The sequence below is a fragment of the Schistosoma haematobium genome, chromosome 1 (genome assembly GCF_000699445.3).
Source record: "Schistosoma haematobium chromosome 1, whole genome shotgun sequence".
Classification (NCBI taxonomy): Eukaryota; Metazoa; Platyhelminthes; class Trematoda; order Strigeidida; family Schistosomatidae; genus Schistosoma; species Schistosoma haematobium.
Genome location: NC_067196.1, coordinates 10,904,963 through 10,924,908, shown reverse-complemented (window position 1 = coordinate 10,924,908; position 19,946 = coordinate 10,904,963). Strand labels below are relative to the sequence as shown.

At 33.3% G+C, this 19,946-nt stretch overlaps 1 protein-coding gene across 1 annotated transcript in view; it reads right to left on the bottom strand.

Moving 5' to 3' along the window:
* MS3_00010052 (uncharacterized protein) overlaps positions 1-19,946 on the bottom strand; it is a gene marked incomplete at its 3' end in the record, with an annotated part of 91,431 nt that overhangs the window by 21,782 nt on the left and 49,703 nt on the right. Inside the window, exons 23-30 of the mRNA XM_051218386.1 lie at positions 19,430-19,716; positions 16,256-16,444; positions 13,242-13,328; positions 11,813-11,867; positions 10,187-10,335; positions 8,702-9,325; positions 3,282-3,930; positions 849-1,017 (exon numbers count right to left, since the gene is read on the bottom strand). Coding sequence (XP_051073125.1) covers positions 849-1,017; positions 3,282-3,930; positions 8,702-9,325; positions 10,187-10,335; positions 11,813-11,867; positions 13,242-13,328; positions 16,256-16,444; positions 19,430-19,716 — 2,209 coding nt within the window. The remainder of the gene's footprint in view (positions 1-848; positions 1,018-3,281; positions 3,931-8,701; positions 9,326-10,186; positions 10,336-11,812; positions 11,868-13,241; positions 13,329-16,255; positions 16,445-19,429; positions 19,717-19,946) is intronic.

Below are 19,946 nucleotides of genomic sequence, written 5' to 3'. Positions count from 1 at the left end.
GGAAGACAGCATCACTGTAATGTTGGTTGTCTGAACGAAACATCTTACTGCCGTCGCACCTCTGTACAGTCAGCAGTACGACTTTGTCTTCAGACCTTGGGTGTGTTGCTTTTAGTCTTACCGCTCTTCAACCGACCTTTCTGGCATGGTAGGACCTTGAGGAACGGTTGTTCCAGCCAATATAGTTCGGTTGCTTCATCACGATAGGCAAGCCCGACCACCACATCAAGGTAGCAACAATGGTCGGGAAAATAATGTTATAACAATGATTGTGAAGAAGTTTAAACAAAATAAAAAGGTATGTATGATTGAATACTGTAACTAAAAATCTGGAGTGAATTTATTTAATTCTCTCTGATCAGTAATGGGCCATATCACCTAATGTCTTCAACCACTGATTACGATCATCGCGTAGGTCTCAACCAGGCAGTTTACAGTAACTGAAATGTCTTAAATCAACAATGAATGACTTCACTGACAAATACATCATGTTGGTAGATGCAAAATACATCCTTTACTATATCCTTATATGCAATCTTTCATTTATATATTACCACCACTGAATTAACTACGTCTATGTATCCGGTGTTCATCTTGTTGTGCTAATGAGATATGACAACTTGAACCGATGCACATGTGTTCCTGGTCCGACGTTGTACCTGACTGACTGACAACATCACATTTTAATTTCAATTTCCAACTATTAAACTAAACATAATCAGTCGATTCGAACATCTTAGACATATATGTCATTTTCTAATTAAAAAAGAAAATAAAGTAACCAAGTGTAATGAATGTGCATTCAGTGAAATGTATCCTCGAAATGAAATAAATTAGGAATAGCTTACATATAATTTATAACCATATATGATAAATAACTTGTTTTACGCCAAATTCTCCATATATGTGACCAATTCAATTCATTATTAACTTCAGTTGACAATATTGAAAATTGATGAATTAAACCTGGAGATAAATCATCTATTGTTGTCTTTTCTATGAATAATTTTCTTGTGACTAAAAATAATTATTGAACAATTAAAATTATGACAGTGATTTCTTTTTAATTTCAATAGTTAAGATCATGAGTCAATTGAAGCTAGATCACCATGGAAAATCTAGAAGCACTGGACGGTTGTTTCGTCTAATTGTAGGACTCCTCAGTAGTGCACATTCACAATCCCGCCACACGAGATTCGAACCCAGGACATATAGGCCTTGCGCGCGCGAATGCTTGACCTCTAGACCATTGAACCTGTATCCAGCGGTGTCACTGTCTAACTTCAACTATAATTTAGTTAATCTGTATGACGTCTTCAATAACATTATAGAATAAGAATGAAATGATCAGTATTGAGAATACGATTTCTAAATTCCTGCATGTAATTCAAATATCATGTATAATGTGAAGTAGAAATATCTCTGTCTACTGCTCAAAATGCTCAAAATAAAAAATTATTTCTTCTCCCCGTTTATAGAGTAAAAGTGATAGTGTATAGAGAGTAACTAATTATTAGTGTAATAGCATATAATTGTTTTTTGTTGATATGCAGTACTCCAATTGATCGTTTTCTACTGGCATATGTGCATCCTGAGCTAATCGCCTCTATTTAACCACTTTACTGATCATTTTTAGAATATTTGAATTATGGCTGCCTTATTAGATGATGTTTTTCTCATTTATTTTGTTATTATTAGCTTTATTCAATATTATATTTTTGGTACAATATAGAATTCTCAGCCCAAAGTATATCAGCACGTTTCCTTTTCTTATTTCTTGATCGTTATTGAAGATAAATATTGAGTGATGGCTAGTTAAATGTTATCAGTACAAGAATCGATATCTGAACAGGGTTCATTTCTTTCAATACATAGTGCCAGCAACCACAATGTTTCTGATTGTACTTGTTAACTTTTCAAAAACGCGGCTTAATAGCTGATGCAGTTAATTGACATAATTACCGCTTAAAATAAACATGAAAACAGATAACTTTTTGAAATATCTAGATGTCAGAAAAAAGGTAGTCCAGATATTCAGGCAGGCCACCTTGTTGTTGACGTTGAAAGCGAAAGATAATGAGTTCGGGTCTGTATATGAATATCGAAAATTAGGATCAAGGTACATGTGGTTGGTGATTACCAAATAAGACAAAACACGAATCCTTAAATCTACTGTTTTGCTTTTTCGTCGTTTCTGCCTACGCTTCCACTGACTCTGGCCCAGATAAAGTGAAGGATGACTTTTGCAGAAAGCTTTCTGAACTCCTTTATAAAGCTAAAAACTCAGATATAGTACTCGTAGCAAGTGACTTAAATGTACAGGTAGGTAGCTTAAACCAAGAAGAAAGACACTAAGGTGGATATTTTGGTATTTCAACTCAACGAAACAAATAAAATATACCATTATTGGTGAAATATCTCTACATCGAGTCAATCTACTCAGAATGCACACATAATAACAAAGATTATCCTGATCACAAACTAATTTATTTTTATTTCTACTTGAACACATAGATATTGGTACAAGGATGCACCAAATACATATGCGCCACACAAATCTCATTTGATATGTAATACTGCTCGGGTACCAAAACCAAATCAGGTGGTTTTCTTAGGAGGCCACACCCGGAGCCTTCGACTCGAAGGTCTGATCCACAAAGCAGTGTAGTCTCATGGTAGCCGGTGGCCAACAACTGGTTCATATGCCATTTGTTCCCTGGAGCCTATGTGAAACATTGGTTCGGAATCACGGTTTTCTAACTCCCCTAGGTGGATCCTTCGTGTCCACCAACCCAGTCATAGAAACGGACATTCGCGATTAGATGGTGGTTGGAGGTAGTCGACAAGAAACCCTGGACACGGGTTTCGTGCTACATGGCACTCGTCAGCAAGGTGTACCTGTAATCTTGAGGGAACTAGTGCTCCCTGGAGGATTCGATCTTGTGTCACCCAGCTTCACAGACAGAGACATTACCACTGAGCTATCCGAGCCGCGGCCGACCTCCTGTAGGACGGAAATGTAATCACAATCAATTGTGAAACGGACATTCGCTTTACGTGCTCTCAATTTCATAAACAACACTTCCGCCACGAGAAGGCAATGAGTAGGACATCCCTGGCAATGGCTGTACACGCGTGACCACGTGAGAGCGTTTCAAGAGGGAGAGCAGACTCTCTCCACTCTTGACCGTATTAAAGCATTTAGGGGCTCACAAACTCTTACTAATAATTTACCATTTTACTTAATAAAAATAAAATTAACAATAAAGCACACAACTTACATTTAAAAGTTTTAACCGCTTTCAATAAATTCAAAATGTTACCATTATTTAAAAATGTCAAATGTTCAATAGACTGGTCACTTAAATCTAACAATACCCATTCTTCAAACATATTTGATATATCCACTCTTAATTTAGAATCATTATTATCATCATTTAAAAACAAACTTGTTAAATGTTCATTTGAATATGGAAATAAGTGTTTTAATGAAATTATTTTATTATATACATCAAAATGTTTTATATTGGAATGTATTGTTGAAATAAGATTAAACTTATTAAGATATGAATTCAATTGATCTGGTATATTGAATATCTTCATATCAACATCATTATTTATTTCTTGATTGTTACTGTTTTCCTCATTTGAAACTGAAGATGAATTTAATTGTTTTGATAATGATGATGTTGGTGTTGATGATGACAATTCAGATGATACCGATCCCGATGATGATGATGATTTGTATGTTGATAATAATGTTGGCTCGGATAATGATGATAAATACTTATTCAATTGTTTACTCTTTGTACAATGATACCAATTGATTGTAGAAATAAGTATTTTAAAAATGGTACTTTTACCTGATCCAACTGAGCCAATAATTAAAATTGGACGATTTACATTTATTAGTTGCCATAATTCAATTATCTGAAAAAAACAATTTTTTTTAGAAAATAAAGGAATTCACTTCAACAAATAGGGGGTTAAATGCAAATTACCTACATAAAGAAAAACTTGTAAATACACGTTTACTGAAGATTAGATGGTGGTTGGAGGTAGTCGACAGGAAACCCTGAACCCGGGTGTACCTGTCATCTTGAGGGGACCGGCGCTCCCTGGAGGATTCGATCTTGTGTCACCCAACTTCATAGTCAGAGACCTTACCACTGAGCTATCCGAGACTAGACTGGTGGCCACATTGCATCATGATCGATAACATTCGATCTGCACTAATAAGGACTATACATGAAAGACATTGGTCGCCACCCAGTGACGTTTTTTTTCAGAAAGGCATATTCGATAAATAAAAAAAACGCCGATTTAATGTTTGTTCGCGTTCTTTTTTTATTCTTTTCGATCCTCTTCTCATCCAATTCTTTTTACTGTATTCATTATACTACTTATTAGTATATAGTAACCAGTTTTAATTCAAATAACATATGAGTATAAAAAGTGTAGTTTTTATCCGTTTACATCATTTTAAGATTTGTTACTATATCTAGTGTACTCATTGGTCATTTATTTTGTCGTAACACATTCTAATTTTGTTGATTCTCATTTTTGATTATTGTCTGCTCTTCAAGTATTGACACAGTTACTAGATGCCATATAGTTTACTGAAGATTTCTTGCCGAGACTATAATTTATGGAGGAACGAAACAGGTATAAGATAACAGGTCTTGGATTTCCATCCATTTGGCTAAATAGATCTAATTCCTAACCTTAACCATCATCTGTAAATCATAATTCGAATTCCTTACACTAATTTATAACACTCATTTAGTCTTAGTTATCAGGTGGACACTCTTAAGGTCAGTTTAACGTTGCTCAAAGGTCGTCCAGAAATTAGTCTCACTGGTTCCTTCTTTGATTAAACACGGATGCGGTCTTCATATTATACACCCTAGGAATTGATGTTGGTAAATCATCCCATATAATTTCATAATAATGGCACCGTATATGCTAATAGTATTACGTTTGCAATCACCGAATTTTATGCGTCACTTAGACCAGATTCCATAGTAATCTTTAAATGTCGAGTAGTCCACAGGTAGAATAGAAAGCTGAACGATAAAATTACGAAAATTTATGAATCATTTTAGCTGAAATGCCTGTTCATTTTATTTTTAATCTGTGTATTTAATAGGAATCTAGCTATTTGAAATAAAGCGTTATTACATTCAACTTCAACCTTAACTCATTTTGTTGTTTGTTGCATAAACTAACTAGTCGATAGGATATTAAGACAATACCTACATAATATATGCTGTATTTTACAATTAAATTCACTAATGTAATTACTATAATTGGTGGCCTGTGTGCCCTATTAATGCATAACGTAACGATACCGCCAATTAAACAGCAGTGAATTATCGATCGGACCAATGACGCATAAAACACGTGCGAGCAGTCTAGAGTCCTGATTGATACTACTTTCCGCCTAGCCAAGCCAGTTAAGTTCAAAACACCGATCTCAGCCTCTGCAATATGAATCATTCATTTCAAGCAAACTGGGTTTATATACCAACTAAACAGACCACATTGTACCATAAAATAGGAAACAACATTTATACAAGATTTGGACAAATGTGGCTGTGAATGTGGGAGGTAGTAATTAATAGACAGGGCATCATTCAAGAATGTTAAATCGTATAATAATAGTTCATAGGTCAAAATAAGGCTCATAATAAGAGGGTCATGACTATGAATAGTTTAGTTATTTAACAATTATACGATAAAAATATACTCATAGTATTGGTCCATAAATGGATCTCAAAAGTTGCCATTCATTATGCTTATCAGGGCATAACAGTAACAACCAAATACTGTTTAACTGTTCAATAGTGATTATTTTTAACAAGCTAGTTGATGTCTCATGTAACACATCAGTTCCACTATGGGTCTAGCTACACTTTGTTGAGAAAATGTCCATGTGTATGAATTCTATGTTTTAAGCTTCGTGTTAATTTTCTTTACTCATTTCATGTTAGAAAATACTCTCATTTTAATAATAAATTATTTCAGTATCAACTGTATGATAGGAACTGTGAAGTAGCACGTCAAGTGTAGTGACCAATTAAATCGAATTCACTCGATTGTTATTCAAATAACTGTATCTGCAAATAGAAATGGATTGTTTTAACAAATGATTTAACACTTCAACAGAAAAACAGCGCTCCTAATTAAAAGGTTTTATGTATTAATCTGACTTTGATAGACGCAAACTATCTGATTGGAGTATGAGTGACAAATGCTATCAGTGCTTTAATACTTTTGGTGAAATGGCTAAAAATAGGTTACAATGGCATAGATTTATTTGCGCTTTATCTTCATTTCAATCTTAAATTCTGATGTCCCTTCATGTGCACAATTCCTTTCTGTCTTCTCAAACCATATTCTCAAGGTTTAGTCTTTTTTTTGTATCAGTCCTACCACATTGTGTAAACCTATTTTGTTATTCTCATCTTGTCGTGTTAACATAATGTGGCAACCCGGGTCAACGAGCATCCGTTCCAGGCTCCATGTTGATGATATCTTTTAGTCTGTACCAGTTCAATTGGTGGGTAAACTTATAATTCAAAAAGAAAATTTTGTAGTTGTTGTTTTCACTGAGCTGGATGACTCAAGTTTGAATCGTTCATTATCCATATAGAAAACACCATCAGCACAAACTTCAGATAGAACTGTGCTATTTAAGTTTATTTACATATAATTCACATCTCAGGTAAAAGAAGATTATAATCAAGATAACTATGTACACAAAATATGGGACAAGCATAAATGATCACCTATCAAATTCAAGGTCGACAAAGTAAGTTCCCAGTCATATATGGACAAATTAAAATAGCTAATTTTTATATAAATTTTACACTGACGATGTCACCTAGAAAGTTAATCGAAACTTTTCAATCATACAATCCAGCTCAAAGAAAGCAATTCTAAAAAATACATTATTCATTGCAACCCATATAAGCAGTTTCAATGCATTAGTCAGTCAGTCAGCCAGGAACATATGTACATCGATTCAAGTTGTCATATCTCATTAGCATAACAAGATGAACACCGAATTCATAGAAGTAATTAATTCAGTGGCGGTAATATATAAATGAGAGATTGCATATAAGGACATAGTACAGGAAGAAAGAATTAGTTCATAGAAAGAAAGATCTGAGGTGATTTTAATCTCTTAGTTTAAAGGAAGACAGAGTGTGTATACAACGACGCCATTGTGATCGATTCTGAGAAATGTCACCAAGACTCTCCAACCATTGGTTACGATAGTCATGCGGACCCAAACCAATTATTCTGCATCTACCAACATGGCTCACACCAGAAGTTAGTGACTTCAAGCATTGATGACACGTTTTGGTTTGGCCGCCCCTAACTTTCTTCCAACCATCTCCAACACCGGTTAGCATCGCACGTCGTGGTAATCGGTGTTCAGGCATACATAACACGTGGCTCAACTATCTCAGTCGATGAAGATTCACAACCTCATCAACTGATTTACCATCATTCTCTAATACCTTGCGTCGGACCTCACTATTACTTACCCGGTGAACCCAGCGAATGCGAGCAATATTTCTAAGGCATCTGTGGTTAAATACTAGTAGCTTACGAGTATCTTCTACTCTTAATGGCCATGTTTCGCTGCCGTAAAGTAGAACAGAACGGACTTCCACGCAGTATACTCGTCCTTTTATTGATGGACGGATATCTCTCCTTCGCCATAGGTGACGTACGTTGGCAAAAGCTAAACGAGTTTTTCGAATCCGCATTAGGATTATAATCATAATTTACATGGTGTATATTGATCTTTTTTCACTTGTAAACGTGTTTTCATAGAAGATGCTTCTATTAAACAGTGTTATAGAATTACAATAAAATCTCGTTAGATTTAATCTTACATGGTGTAAGAAAATGAGTAAAACCGTTTATCAAGTCATATCCCACAAAGGAAAAAATAGGCTTGTCGCGAAGTCATACTAAAAACAAACGAAATTCCAGATATCTGCACTAATATTTTGAATGTATGCTCGAACTTATATCATAAATAGTTTATTTTAAAACACTAACAATATTTCAGTCTTATCTGCTTCAAAAAATTCGTTGGAAGTCTGTTGCTTATCTGCTCTCTATTTCTGTTGTTTAAAACATTCCTGAAAATCATCCGACGTTAAACTCTTCATTTTATTCTTCTACATTTTTTTCTGACCCTATACTGTTCATTCATTCTTTAAGACGATTTCTGAAATTGGTGAGTGACTTATAAAGAGTTATTTTCTTTAATACACTATCTCGATAAAAACGAAATTTGATATTCATTCTATAATTTTCCTTAGAATTTCCACAAGATTTCTATAAAACTTTGATGTTAAAAAGGCAGTTGGAAATCAGAAGGGGCTTTGTGGAGATTGTAATAATATCAATAGTTGAGATAATGAGTTCATTGAAGATAGACCACTTGGAAGCACTGGACGGCCGTTTCGTCCTATTGTGGGACTCTTCAGCAGTTGGAAATCTTGATTTATGAAAATTTCTACGAATGATTTTTTTGAAATAATATTAAAGACGATGGAAAACAGGTATTGCCACAAGATGACAAAAAAATGATACATGAATTGTTAATGACCTTATCTAGCATAATGGTTACGACAAAGTAATCAATCAAAGATAATCAAAATACGTATACACTTACCTTTATTAACTGACCATTAACTATTTCTAAATTACGTACATACATTTCTCTTAACAATCGATAAATAAATTCCCATGAAACTTTTGGATACAGATGATTATCACATTTTAAACATTCTTCATTACTAGACATGAAAGGTAATGCAGAATTTAAAGATAAATATTGCTCAATGGTTGATGACCAATCAAAATCTAAGCTGGATTGTAATACAACTTTCTTGAAATTATCTTTAATACAATCCATAGATAAATTTATTCTATAAGCTTTAAATAATCCATATCGTATTGCAATTTCAGCTAATCTATCTTCTTCCTTTCTCAATATTACTAATGATTTGAGTGCAGTATGTTTACGTATATCTTGAAGATGATTAAATTTTTCTAACCAAAATTGTTTAGCATATTCAAATGTTTTGATAATAGTTGAAAGTGACAAATAGTAGGTATTTGTTTGTTTATGATGAAGAACTGATTCATTTGTAAAATATGTTAAAGATCTATTCAACAAACTGACTAGTCGATACTTTATTGATGAACTTTGATATTCAGGTAAATAATATTTGAAAAGACATTGTATAATAAATGAATAATTTGGCCATTCAATGGTTATATTACGAAATGAAAGCTGTAAAAAAGAAAATTCACAAAGTATATAATGTTAAGGATTTGAATAAAGGATGAATGAACCATTTAAATAGTTTATTGAAACGATTCAACATGGTAATATGCTTTAAAGACAAAGTAACTGAAAACGTTTTTATACTATCCGGCCTCAATGAGAAAGAGTTTGTAGTTTTCCGTTGACTGTAAACTAGCTTAACTACACCTTGTGACTAAATGACAATATCAAAACAATTCTATCAACATACACTTAGGCCAACAGAGGTCAAAGAATTGCAATCCATACCATAAATAACTGGAAAATTCAAACGCTTTAAAATAATTCATATTTATTGAAAAAGTAAATAACAATCTGAACTGAGTAGCTTAGACGATAACTCGTTGATGTTTAAATTTATGCGTAATGTATCCAAGTCCCAGTGTGGAAATGAACCCTGGTTTCAAGATACATCTAGAGAATGAGTTCCAGATATGGAAAAATGAGCACAAAGGGCGTTTCATGCATTCAATATGAATTATTAAGACATTTTAGTTGAAGTTGCGCGGATTACATGACTATTTTATTTACTTTAGAGCATACTAGGCAATATTTATGGAGAATAGGAACGAAACTCTATCGTCAGTCACCAGTCGTAATAGACTGGTATAGCGATCACCAGTATACATATTTCTGTCTATGTATATACATTTAACTTTGATTCAATGGTATACCACAATCTAAGCTTCAAACAACTTCCTTTAAATCAAAGTTGAATATTTAGTATAACTTCAGTACAGAGATGATAAAATGATATTACAATTTCATCTGAAAGCAAGAAGTACAAAATAACCATTTTAGAAAAAAAAAAGAAAAAATGTTTCTTACTTTTTGTACTTTTGGCAGATTTTGAAAATTTCGAGAATCATATGTACCGAATAATCCAAAACTGCAATCGATTCTAATACTTTGATTAAATAAACATTGTTTCGGTTCAGAAATATATTGATTAGAATGATAAATGATTAACTTGTGACCTGGAAAATTAATTGTTAATGAATGTATCCGAAAGTGTTTTGTGGATATTATAGTAATTTTTAATAGTTGAGGTCATGAATCAATTGAAGCTAGGCTACCATGAAAAACCTGAAAGCACTGGACGGCTGTTTCGTCTTATTATAGGTCCTGGATTCGAATCTCGTGAGGCCGGATCGTTGTTGAGTTGTCCCATAATAGGACGAAACGGCCATCTGGGGGTTCCAGGTTATCCATGGTGTTATGAATGTAACAAACAAATAGTGTCAATAAGTTCAAAGATATTCTTCAGCACAGGTCAATTAACTTTTAAACATCATTCTATCCTGGCTAAGACATAGACAGTTTAAGTAAAAGATGAGTGTTATTAAACTAAGACATGAAATTAATAAATATTTCATTAAACCATATAAGTGTCGATTTTTCTTGATTTAGATTTTGTTTAACTTAATAGAGATCCATATTGAAAGACTTTTAGTGATATAAAACACAGTCAGTAGCTGTATCAACGAAACTTTGCTCATTGCTGGTTACTTTGTCATTTTCGAATGTGGTATTCCATTTTTCCCGCCTAAATTCTTTCAATGCGTTAAATGTTTACGTTATTTTTAAATCTGCATATAATTGTATAATATTTGTTTACACCAGTCTTCTTGGGTCAATAGCAATAAATCTTACATGAATTTACTTTGATAAAAACAGGGCCTCAAAAATGTGAGAAATTGAGGAGGTAACTAAGTGTCCCACTCAAATAATTTATTGCTATCTAGCTTAGTGTATATCAGTATAACTTACAAAAACCTGAGCTCAAAGATACAATGACTTTTCTATTATAATTATCAACTAGGATAAAATTTGTCACTGAAAGGTTGTTGACATACTAACAAATAAGTATGTAATGGACTTCAACCTAGTAACAGTTTGATGATTAGTTTTATTTTCATGCATTTTTTTAGTAACGATTATTGTCGTCTTGAGTGAAGTTGTAAAACTGGGTTTTTTTCGAATAAACCAATCAGATGGTCATTATAATAGGTTTCTTAGACCACATTGCATATGATCTTCATTTATGAAGGATAGACCATTGTCAAATAGCTAACACTTTTCTAATATGATCTTAATAATTTCAGGGACTGACAAATGTTATAATTTGACAATTTCTACAGTTTTTCCCTTAAAACACGTTTGTTTATCTATTGAATATCAATTTAGATAGCAGATTATAACAGTCGCCGTAAATGCAACTTTATAGTAGGTCTTAACTAATATAAGATATAAATCTCCAAAACAAACTTGTAATTTAAGTAGTATTTCTATAATCTCATCACATATTCAAGATGAATATATCTATTACGCTGTTTTAAATAGCTACATATGTTTTAATTTAAATATTCCATTTTATTTGTAATATGGGGTAGTTTCAACAAGTTAAAGAGGGAGAAAACTACATTTTGTTGAACAATCAAAGTAAATGCTTACTATTTTTATCAATGTTCTCAATAGATTGTTGAAGATTCTTTGTAAAATCTGCAAACTGAAAAGAAAGGGTTGTAGAAATTAATTAAACAGTTAAGTATTACAAAGTTATTCTATAAAATTATCTCAATAGTTGAAATCATGAATCAACTGAAGCTAGACCACCATAGAAAACCTGAGGCACTGGACGGCCGTTCCGTTCTAGTATGAGACTCCTCAGCAGTGCGCACACACAAATCCACCCACCACCAGATTCGAACCCATAACCTATTAGTGTCGCGCACAAGCGCTTAACCATTAGACCACTGAGCCGGCTGGTATCCAACGGTTTTAATGTCTAACTTCAACCAATCCACGAAGTTAACACCGTTCCTAAAAATGTCCACAAAACCCTTTCTGATAATAATCATCTACTCATCAGTGACTGACTTCAATAGACATTTCGTGAGGTTCTAGTGAGAAGCCGTTACCAATGGAGTTCAACCAGGTCTGTTGTGAGATATCAACTCACTGAAGACATTGGTGTACGATGGCGCAATTTCATGGATTGATTGAAGTTAGACATTAACACCGTTGGATACCGGCCGGCTCAGTGGTCTAATGGTTAAGAGCTCGCGCGCGAGACTGATAGATCATGAGTTGGAATCTGGCGTTGGGCGGGATCGTGGATGAACACTTCTGAGGAGTCCCAAGATAAGACGAAACGGTCGTCTAGTGCTCTCAAGCTTTCCATGGTGATCAAGTTTCAATCGACTCATGATTTCAACTATTGAAATTTCTAAAAATCTCCACAAAACCCCTTCTGAAAAATTATCATTTGTATAGGAACAGAAGCGGTCAGAGAAATTTAACAAAATTGGAGGGGGGAATAGTAAGTTGAATTTGAGCCTGTTTAATACAGTATATTTTTATATTTAAGTCAAAGAAAAGAGTTGTACTAATCTACAAGCAGTGATTATTTCCTCCTTTTCAAATAACCTCCGTAACGAAAATCGGTTGACAACTAAAAGACATTAAACAGCTTGTTTGTTCTAGTAGAAAGCTGCGATAAATTAGTCAGGCAATTATAAACAATGTAAAAACTAACACATATTTACATCGGTTCTCACATCATATCAACACAGTCAGATGAAACTATCAATAGAGAACCCATAATAATAACAGAATTAGTAACAGAATCAGTAGTAGTAAAATTGATTAATCTTAGACAATATAATTCGAGAAGTCAACCAGTTGAGAGTATAGTATTTACTCATTGATGAAGAAATTAGATGCGGATGACAGTGAATTCCAATTTTAGTGCAATAGAAAATACCTAATATTTGATGTCTTGAGCTCAATATCATGTGATGTATTGAGTGAATATAGTTGTAAAGTCTTAAACTAATACGAAACATATAAATAACTCAGTAAAATAGTTGAATAAACTCACTTGGATCCGACCGTTGCTCATAAAATTACATTTCCGAACTTCATTCAAACAGTTTATCACGATTTCCAATTCTCCACATTTTAAGTTCTTTGTTATAGAAAAAATGTTAAAAATACTTCATACCAGTTCTAGATATTCAATAGTTAACAACAATGTATAACTTAGAGAACAAACTCAAACACGACAGTTTACGTAGAAGAGAAAGAATATGGAATTCAGGATATGTGTTTTGTATTACTTGGGATTCATCAGTTGAATGTACCTGGATCTCAGAGTTGATGTTCACACCTGAACTCGAGCCTAGTATCATTCGTTTTAAACTCCAACCCGTTATCCAATTAGAAATAAATCTGGTTAAAAAACTTCTGGTGTAACGGAAATGATTTTTAATTCAATTTGTAGTGAATTGGATTACCTCGCTGCCAATATTTAGATTGAAATTTGATCAGTCCGGGTTAGTATATAACCAGCTAATACTTGGTAAGAGTCCTGGAGTGAAAATCAAACCTAAGATACAGATGCATACAGCTGACGAGACCCGGTTACGATTAAACATGCGTCAAAGATCCCACTGCTAGCCACATTCAATCTATTCTATACTAAATTGTGTAATGATCGTTATATTGAAGAAATTCACGCATAATGCACATATTCCAACCAAGATCAATCATATTTCAGTCAAAATACCAATGATTGGATAATTTTAATAACTATAAGCATGATCTTAAAACTGTATAGGTAATTTGAAAACACTTATCCAACTATAAGAAAATATGAATATCTGAACGATTAATTACATTACTATATAATACTTCATTTCGTAGAAAAACGTCCAGCTGCATAACGGAGTTAATTTATTTATTCACTAAAAAACTCCCTTTGTATTAACACGCAGTTATATGAACGAAGAATATTCTTTTTAATGGTGAGGAAGATTTGTACCTCAGGTGGATGATTTTGATGAAGTTTAGTTCTCTGAGCTGGATGTTTCTTTCCAATAATTTCTCATCAAGTTCTACAACTATCTCATGTTCAAATTAATAATCCATAAAATTGTTCAGATTTAAGGCAAAGTACATCATCTGTAATCATAACATGTGAACCAAGGATTGTTGTTTGTTACATCAAATCAAATCAAATAGTTGATGTTAGCGTTGACTAATATAATAAGTGAAATGAAATTGTGAGATAAATAATGATCAGAATAAATATGGTCAACATGGAATGTGAGAGAGAAAGTCCATTTCAAATCCAATGGTGAAATATGTAGACAAATATATGATGTCACGATGGGTTCACTCCTAGGTCCCATATTGACCGACATTTTTCTCTCTAAACTAGAAAACGGCCCATTGGCACAACAGATCGACAAGTTTTCATTTTACTGCTGGTATGTGGACGAAACGTTTATCCTTTGTATCAACCATACGGACTTGATTGAAACACTCGGTTAACAGCTCCAGTTTAGACCATTTAATTCAGACGGGACATACAGCCAACATGGAGCAATCCTTCGCAATAATATATTATGTTAACGGCAGTCTACCTAATTCTGTCAGACTAAGATATCCTACAGACGGCTGAAGCAATTGCTATTCGAATCAAAAAGCCAGAGCTTTGCATCCAAAAGAAATATGTTCAGCCGTTCCTTTAACCCTGGTCAATTTCGGTGCCAACTAGTTAATAATCAATTTTATAATATAGTGACGTAATTTGATTAGTGTTCATTCTTATATCCCAAACTTACCCACACACAATACCATTGCTATTATTATTATTATTATTATTATTATTATTATTACACTCGCTAACCTTTTTGGGGAATTTATTCAGCATCCAATCCCATCTACCATATCTGACTTTATTCATATTATCCTACATATTACGTAATTTCTGATTTGTAATTACATTATTCTCTCACGCACCCCATATTGATCATTTACCTCACAATTTCATTCCACTTATTATATTAGTCAACGCTAACATCAACTATTTGATTTGATTTGATGTAACAAACAACAATCCTTGGTTCACATGTTATGATTACAGATGATGTACTTTGCCTTAAATCTGAACAATTTTATGGATTATTAATTTGAACATGAGATAATTGTAGAACTTGATGAGAAATTATTGGAAAGAAACATCCAGCTCAGAGAACTAAACTTCATCAAAATCATCCACCTGAGGTACAAATCTTCCTCACCATTAAAAAGAATATTCTTCGTTCATATAATTGTGTTTTAATTCATTTGTTCAATGTCATAGTTAAGTTATTTAAGATCATACCACAGCTATAAATAAACTCATTAAATTTACTCATTATTTTTTTTCACATTCACACGTATATACAAAGACATGTTTTACATGGAATCGCATTTTCTCCGACTGACACAACATTTACGTGATCTGACATGCTTGTTTGTCTTATTTTTATGAAGTTACTAGACGTTAGAAATCCATTTTATTTTCAAATCATCACAAATATATTATTGAATTCATGAACCGTTCTAATTCATATCACTGTTGGAAAACTGGAAGCACTGGATGGCCGTTCTGTTCAGGTATGTAACTCCTCATTAGTGCGCATTTTCAAACGCATATTTACAATGGTAGTCTAATGTTGATCGGTTCATCACCTCAATGAAATCCAACAATCTTCACAATCCTTTATGCACAAATATATCATTTTCAATAATATAAATTCTTTACCTAGTCGTCAATTCATTTAAATGTACCATGTCGAGTGTTGCTAATGATATTTAAGATCTACTTATACCTCTACAGCCTAATAACCGTTTATCAACGAACTGGTACTAATCATTCAAAACCATGATAAACCGTCGAATCTCATAACCTTTATCAACAAAAGTTGGTCGATAGAATGAGTGTAATATTCCCAGTAGCAGTTTAATATGACCTCTGAATGTATTCAGTTAACTGATTTTTTTAGAAAAAACCATGAATAAACTTATAGGAAATAGAATTCACTCTGAATGAAAAAAACCGCTTACATGCATATTCATTATTGAAAATAAACAGCCAATTCGTATGCAACTAAGAATATCATTTTTTAATGTGTTCTCAAATGTATCATTGAAGATGCTAGATGAAAATTCTATAAGACGACGACCAAGTAAAAAAGCAAGTTGACGAATTATTGTCTGTTTACCACTTCCAAATGATCCAATTAATAGTCCAAACTTTGAAATGAAGCAAAACAATTGAATAATTTACTTTGTTTTACTGAAAATATCTTTATTTCATAGTAACATTATTGAAAACAATTGTACATTCTTTTAAATATAAGTATGAATTGACCAGAACTGATAGGGAAACACAGGACTTTTTCCAACCATTACATAAATTAACACATCAGCACTGATTATGTACTAGGTAAGCAGCTATCGAAATTACATTGTGACGCCTATCAACAAGATGCTTAGGATACATTCAATAACTTAATTTATTAAAAAAACAATGCACCAACAGTATTAAACTAAAAAAAATGATTATTCCACCCAGTCGATATTAGTTCCTCACACAAGAGATCGATCTTTTATGATGATTATTTTTAGTCTTATCACAACTGATCAACCAAGATGTTCATTTCTTCTTACTTAAACAGATATTATGAATCAAAGTATAACCACTGAAGATTATTTTAATCGATTTTCAGTACCCGAATAGTGGTTAAGCAAGATAAAAGCCTAGATTACGTAAAGCTTTTAATTGAAGAATAGTTTTCATCATGAATTAAAATTATCCTAATACTCATTAAAACCCACATAAACGTTGAGTAACAGTTTGGTCAAAGCAAAGTAGTATGCAACCACAATTCCACATGACAAAAAGCCTACAACATTTAGATATTATGTTAAACATGTTACTCTTGGACTGACGCGTTAGTTGCCATATATCCACATTTGCAAACTTACTCAATCATCTGTTTGACATGATATAATTATGAAAGGTTGTCGGTAGTTAAATGACTTACACACAATATCATTAAACCCGAACAGATCACAACTTCATATTAAAAATTAAATGTCAATCTGTATTATTTTAAGTTTTTTTTCTAAAATTTGCAATCAACATTCAAAATACTTGACGACATATGAATATAGAAGCTGATGATTTGAATACAGAATACTGAATCATGAGCCAGTTTTAATAACAGAATAAAACTTGACTGATGATGATTGATAAGAGGCAAATTCTAAAAAGCTGAATTTAAGAATAATCAGAAAGATAGCTGAACATGTTCTTAAAGAACATCTCTACTAACTAACTTACCTATCCGATTTGAGTATGAACAAGTATTACATTATATCAGACTGGTGACAATCATTACAGTATTCCTTCAGTTAATATTTTATTTATTTGGATACAAAAATATTGGTAAAAAGTTACACCGAATAGATATGCACCACACAAGTCACTTGATTTTTATGTGGGCTATGATACTGCTTGGGTGTCCAGACCGGAGCAGGTGATTATTTTAGGAGGCCACACCCGGGACCTTCGACCTAAAGGTCTGATCCACAAGGCAGTGCAGTCCGATGGTAGTCGGTGGCCAACAACTGGTTCATACCAAGTGACTTAAATGTACAGGTAGGTAGCTTAAACCAAGAAGAAAGACACTAAGGTGGATATTTTGGTGTTCCAACTCAACGAAACAAATAAAATATACCATTATTGGTGAAATATCTCTACATCGAGTCAATCTACTCAGAATGCACACATAACAACAGAGATTATCCTGATCAAAAACTTTATTTTTATTTCTATTTGAACACATAGATATTGGTACAAGGATTCACTAAATACATATGCGCCACACAAATCCCATTTCATTTGTGTGAGGGCTGTAATACTGCTCGGGTGCCAAAACCAAATCAGGTGGTTCTCTTAGGAGGCCACACCCGGAGCCTTCGACCCGAAGGTTTGATCCACAAGGCAGTGCAGTCTCATGGTAGTCGGTGACCAACAACAGGTTCATATGCCATTCGTCCCCTCAAGATCCTGGAGCCCATGTGCAACATTGGTTTGGAATCAGGGTTTTCTAACTCCCCTAGGTGGATTCTTCGTGTCCACCAACCTAGTCAGAGAAACGGACATTGGATTTTCGTCCTCTCAATTTGGTAAACAACACCCTCACCACGAGAAAGCAGTGAGTAGGACTTCCCTGGGAGTGGTTTTATACGCGTGGCCATGTGAGAGCATTTCGAGAGGGAGAGCGGATTCACCATACCCTCGGCCATACCAGGGCATTGATACTGAGTATCTTTATTCCTGAACATTCTTTTATGACGATTTTTGCATTATGAAAACATTTTATCAAATAGAATATACTGGATAAAGTAACCTGATCGAAATATTAATCCTTTATTACAAATAATAATGATTTCCTATTGAATTGTCAAAAATTTTGCTGTTAAAGCTCATTTAAATGTAATATTTATATTTCTGTAATTTAGTATAAGCTATAATTTTATTTGACATAGTAAGTAGTGTTACTAATGTTTAATTAAAACAGCTTGTCATACAGACAGAAAAAATATATTCAAGCCTCAAAAAAAAAATATGAACCCGTTGAAGTCAGTATAAGAATAGTGGAAAGTTGTAACCTGTGAGACTTGGTCATGTTTGATGTGAAACAGATATTATTTACAGCATTGATTTTGTTATCGTACTATACTACGAATTAAGCGAATTTCGGTAATCTAGCCCAGCGTAACACTAACTCAGTGATCTAATAAAGCTAGTGTGTTAATATCCGCATAAACTACCTCTTCATCTTGAAAGTAACTGTTCAAATACTACTTACTAATTAAATGTGTAATATTAGAGGAACTGGAAATAATTGTAAGTAGTATGATTGAGTTTCACGTAAAATGCATCACAATGAATCGATCATGTTTATTTTTTTTCAAAAATTACTATTCAATCGTATTATATCAAATAAATATATATTTTTCAATGGTTGAGATCATCAGTCAATTGAAGCTAGACTATTATGGAAAACCCAGAAGCACTGGACGGCCGTTTCGTCCTATTGTGGGACTCCTTAGCAATATGCATCCACGATCCCGCCTTGTGTGATTCGAACCCAGGACCTATCAGTCTGGCGACCGAGCACTTAACCTATAGACCTCTAACCTCTATATATTTTCCAAATCTCTCACCTCATGATTATTCAACGCTGATCCAAGTTGAATTAATTCTTGTGAAGTATTTAATAACGGTATATATAATGTGTTATTATTGATTAGTAAACTTTGATTATCCCATTTATAAGGATGAATTGTTGAAAATTGTTTGATCCCAATTGTTGGAATATCATTGTACTCATTTAATTCATTCGAAAAGTACTCATTCCTTTCAGGATTTAATATTGAACTGATAAGTTGTGTTTTAATTAACCGTTGCCAGATAAAATTATTCTCGTCTAAATTTGACTCTTTTCTCAAGTCTATACTCACAAAGAATTCAAATATATTTAATTGATTAGTTCATATGTTTACAGTATATAATAACACACCGATAAAACAATTCCTTATAGAGGTATCAGAAAAATTAAGTACCTATAAGTTTTTAATTGAAACCATGAATCGATTGATGCTAGACCACCAGTAAAAATCTGAAAGCACTAGATAGCCGTTTCATCTTGGGTTCGAATCCTGAGTGTAAGATCATGGATGA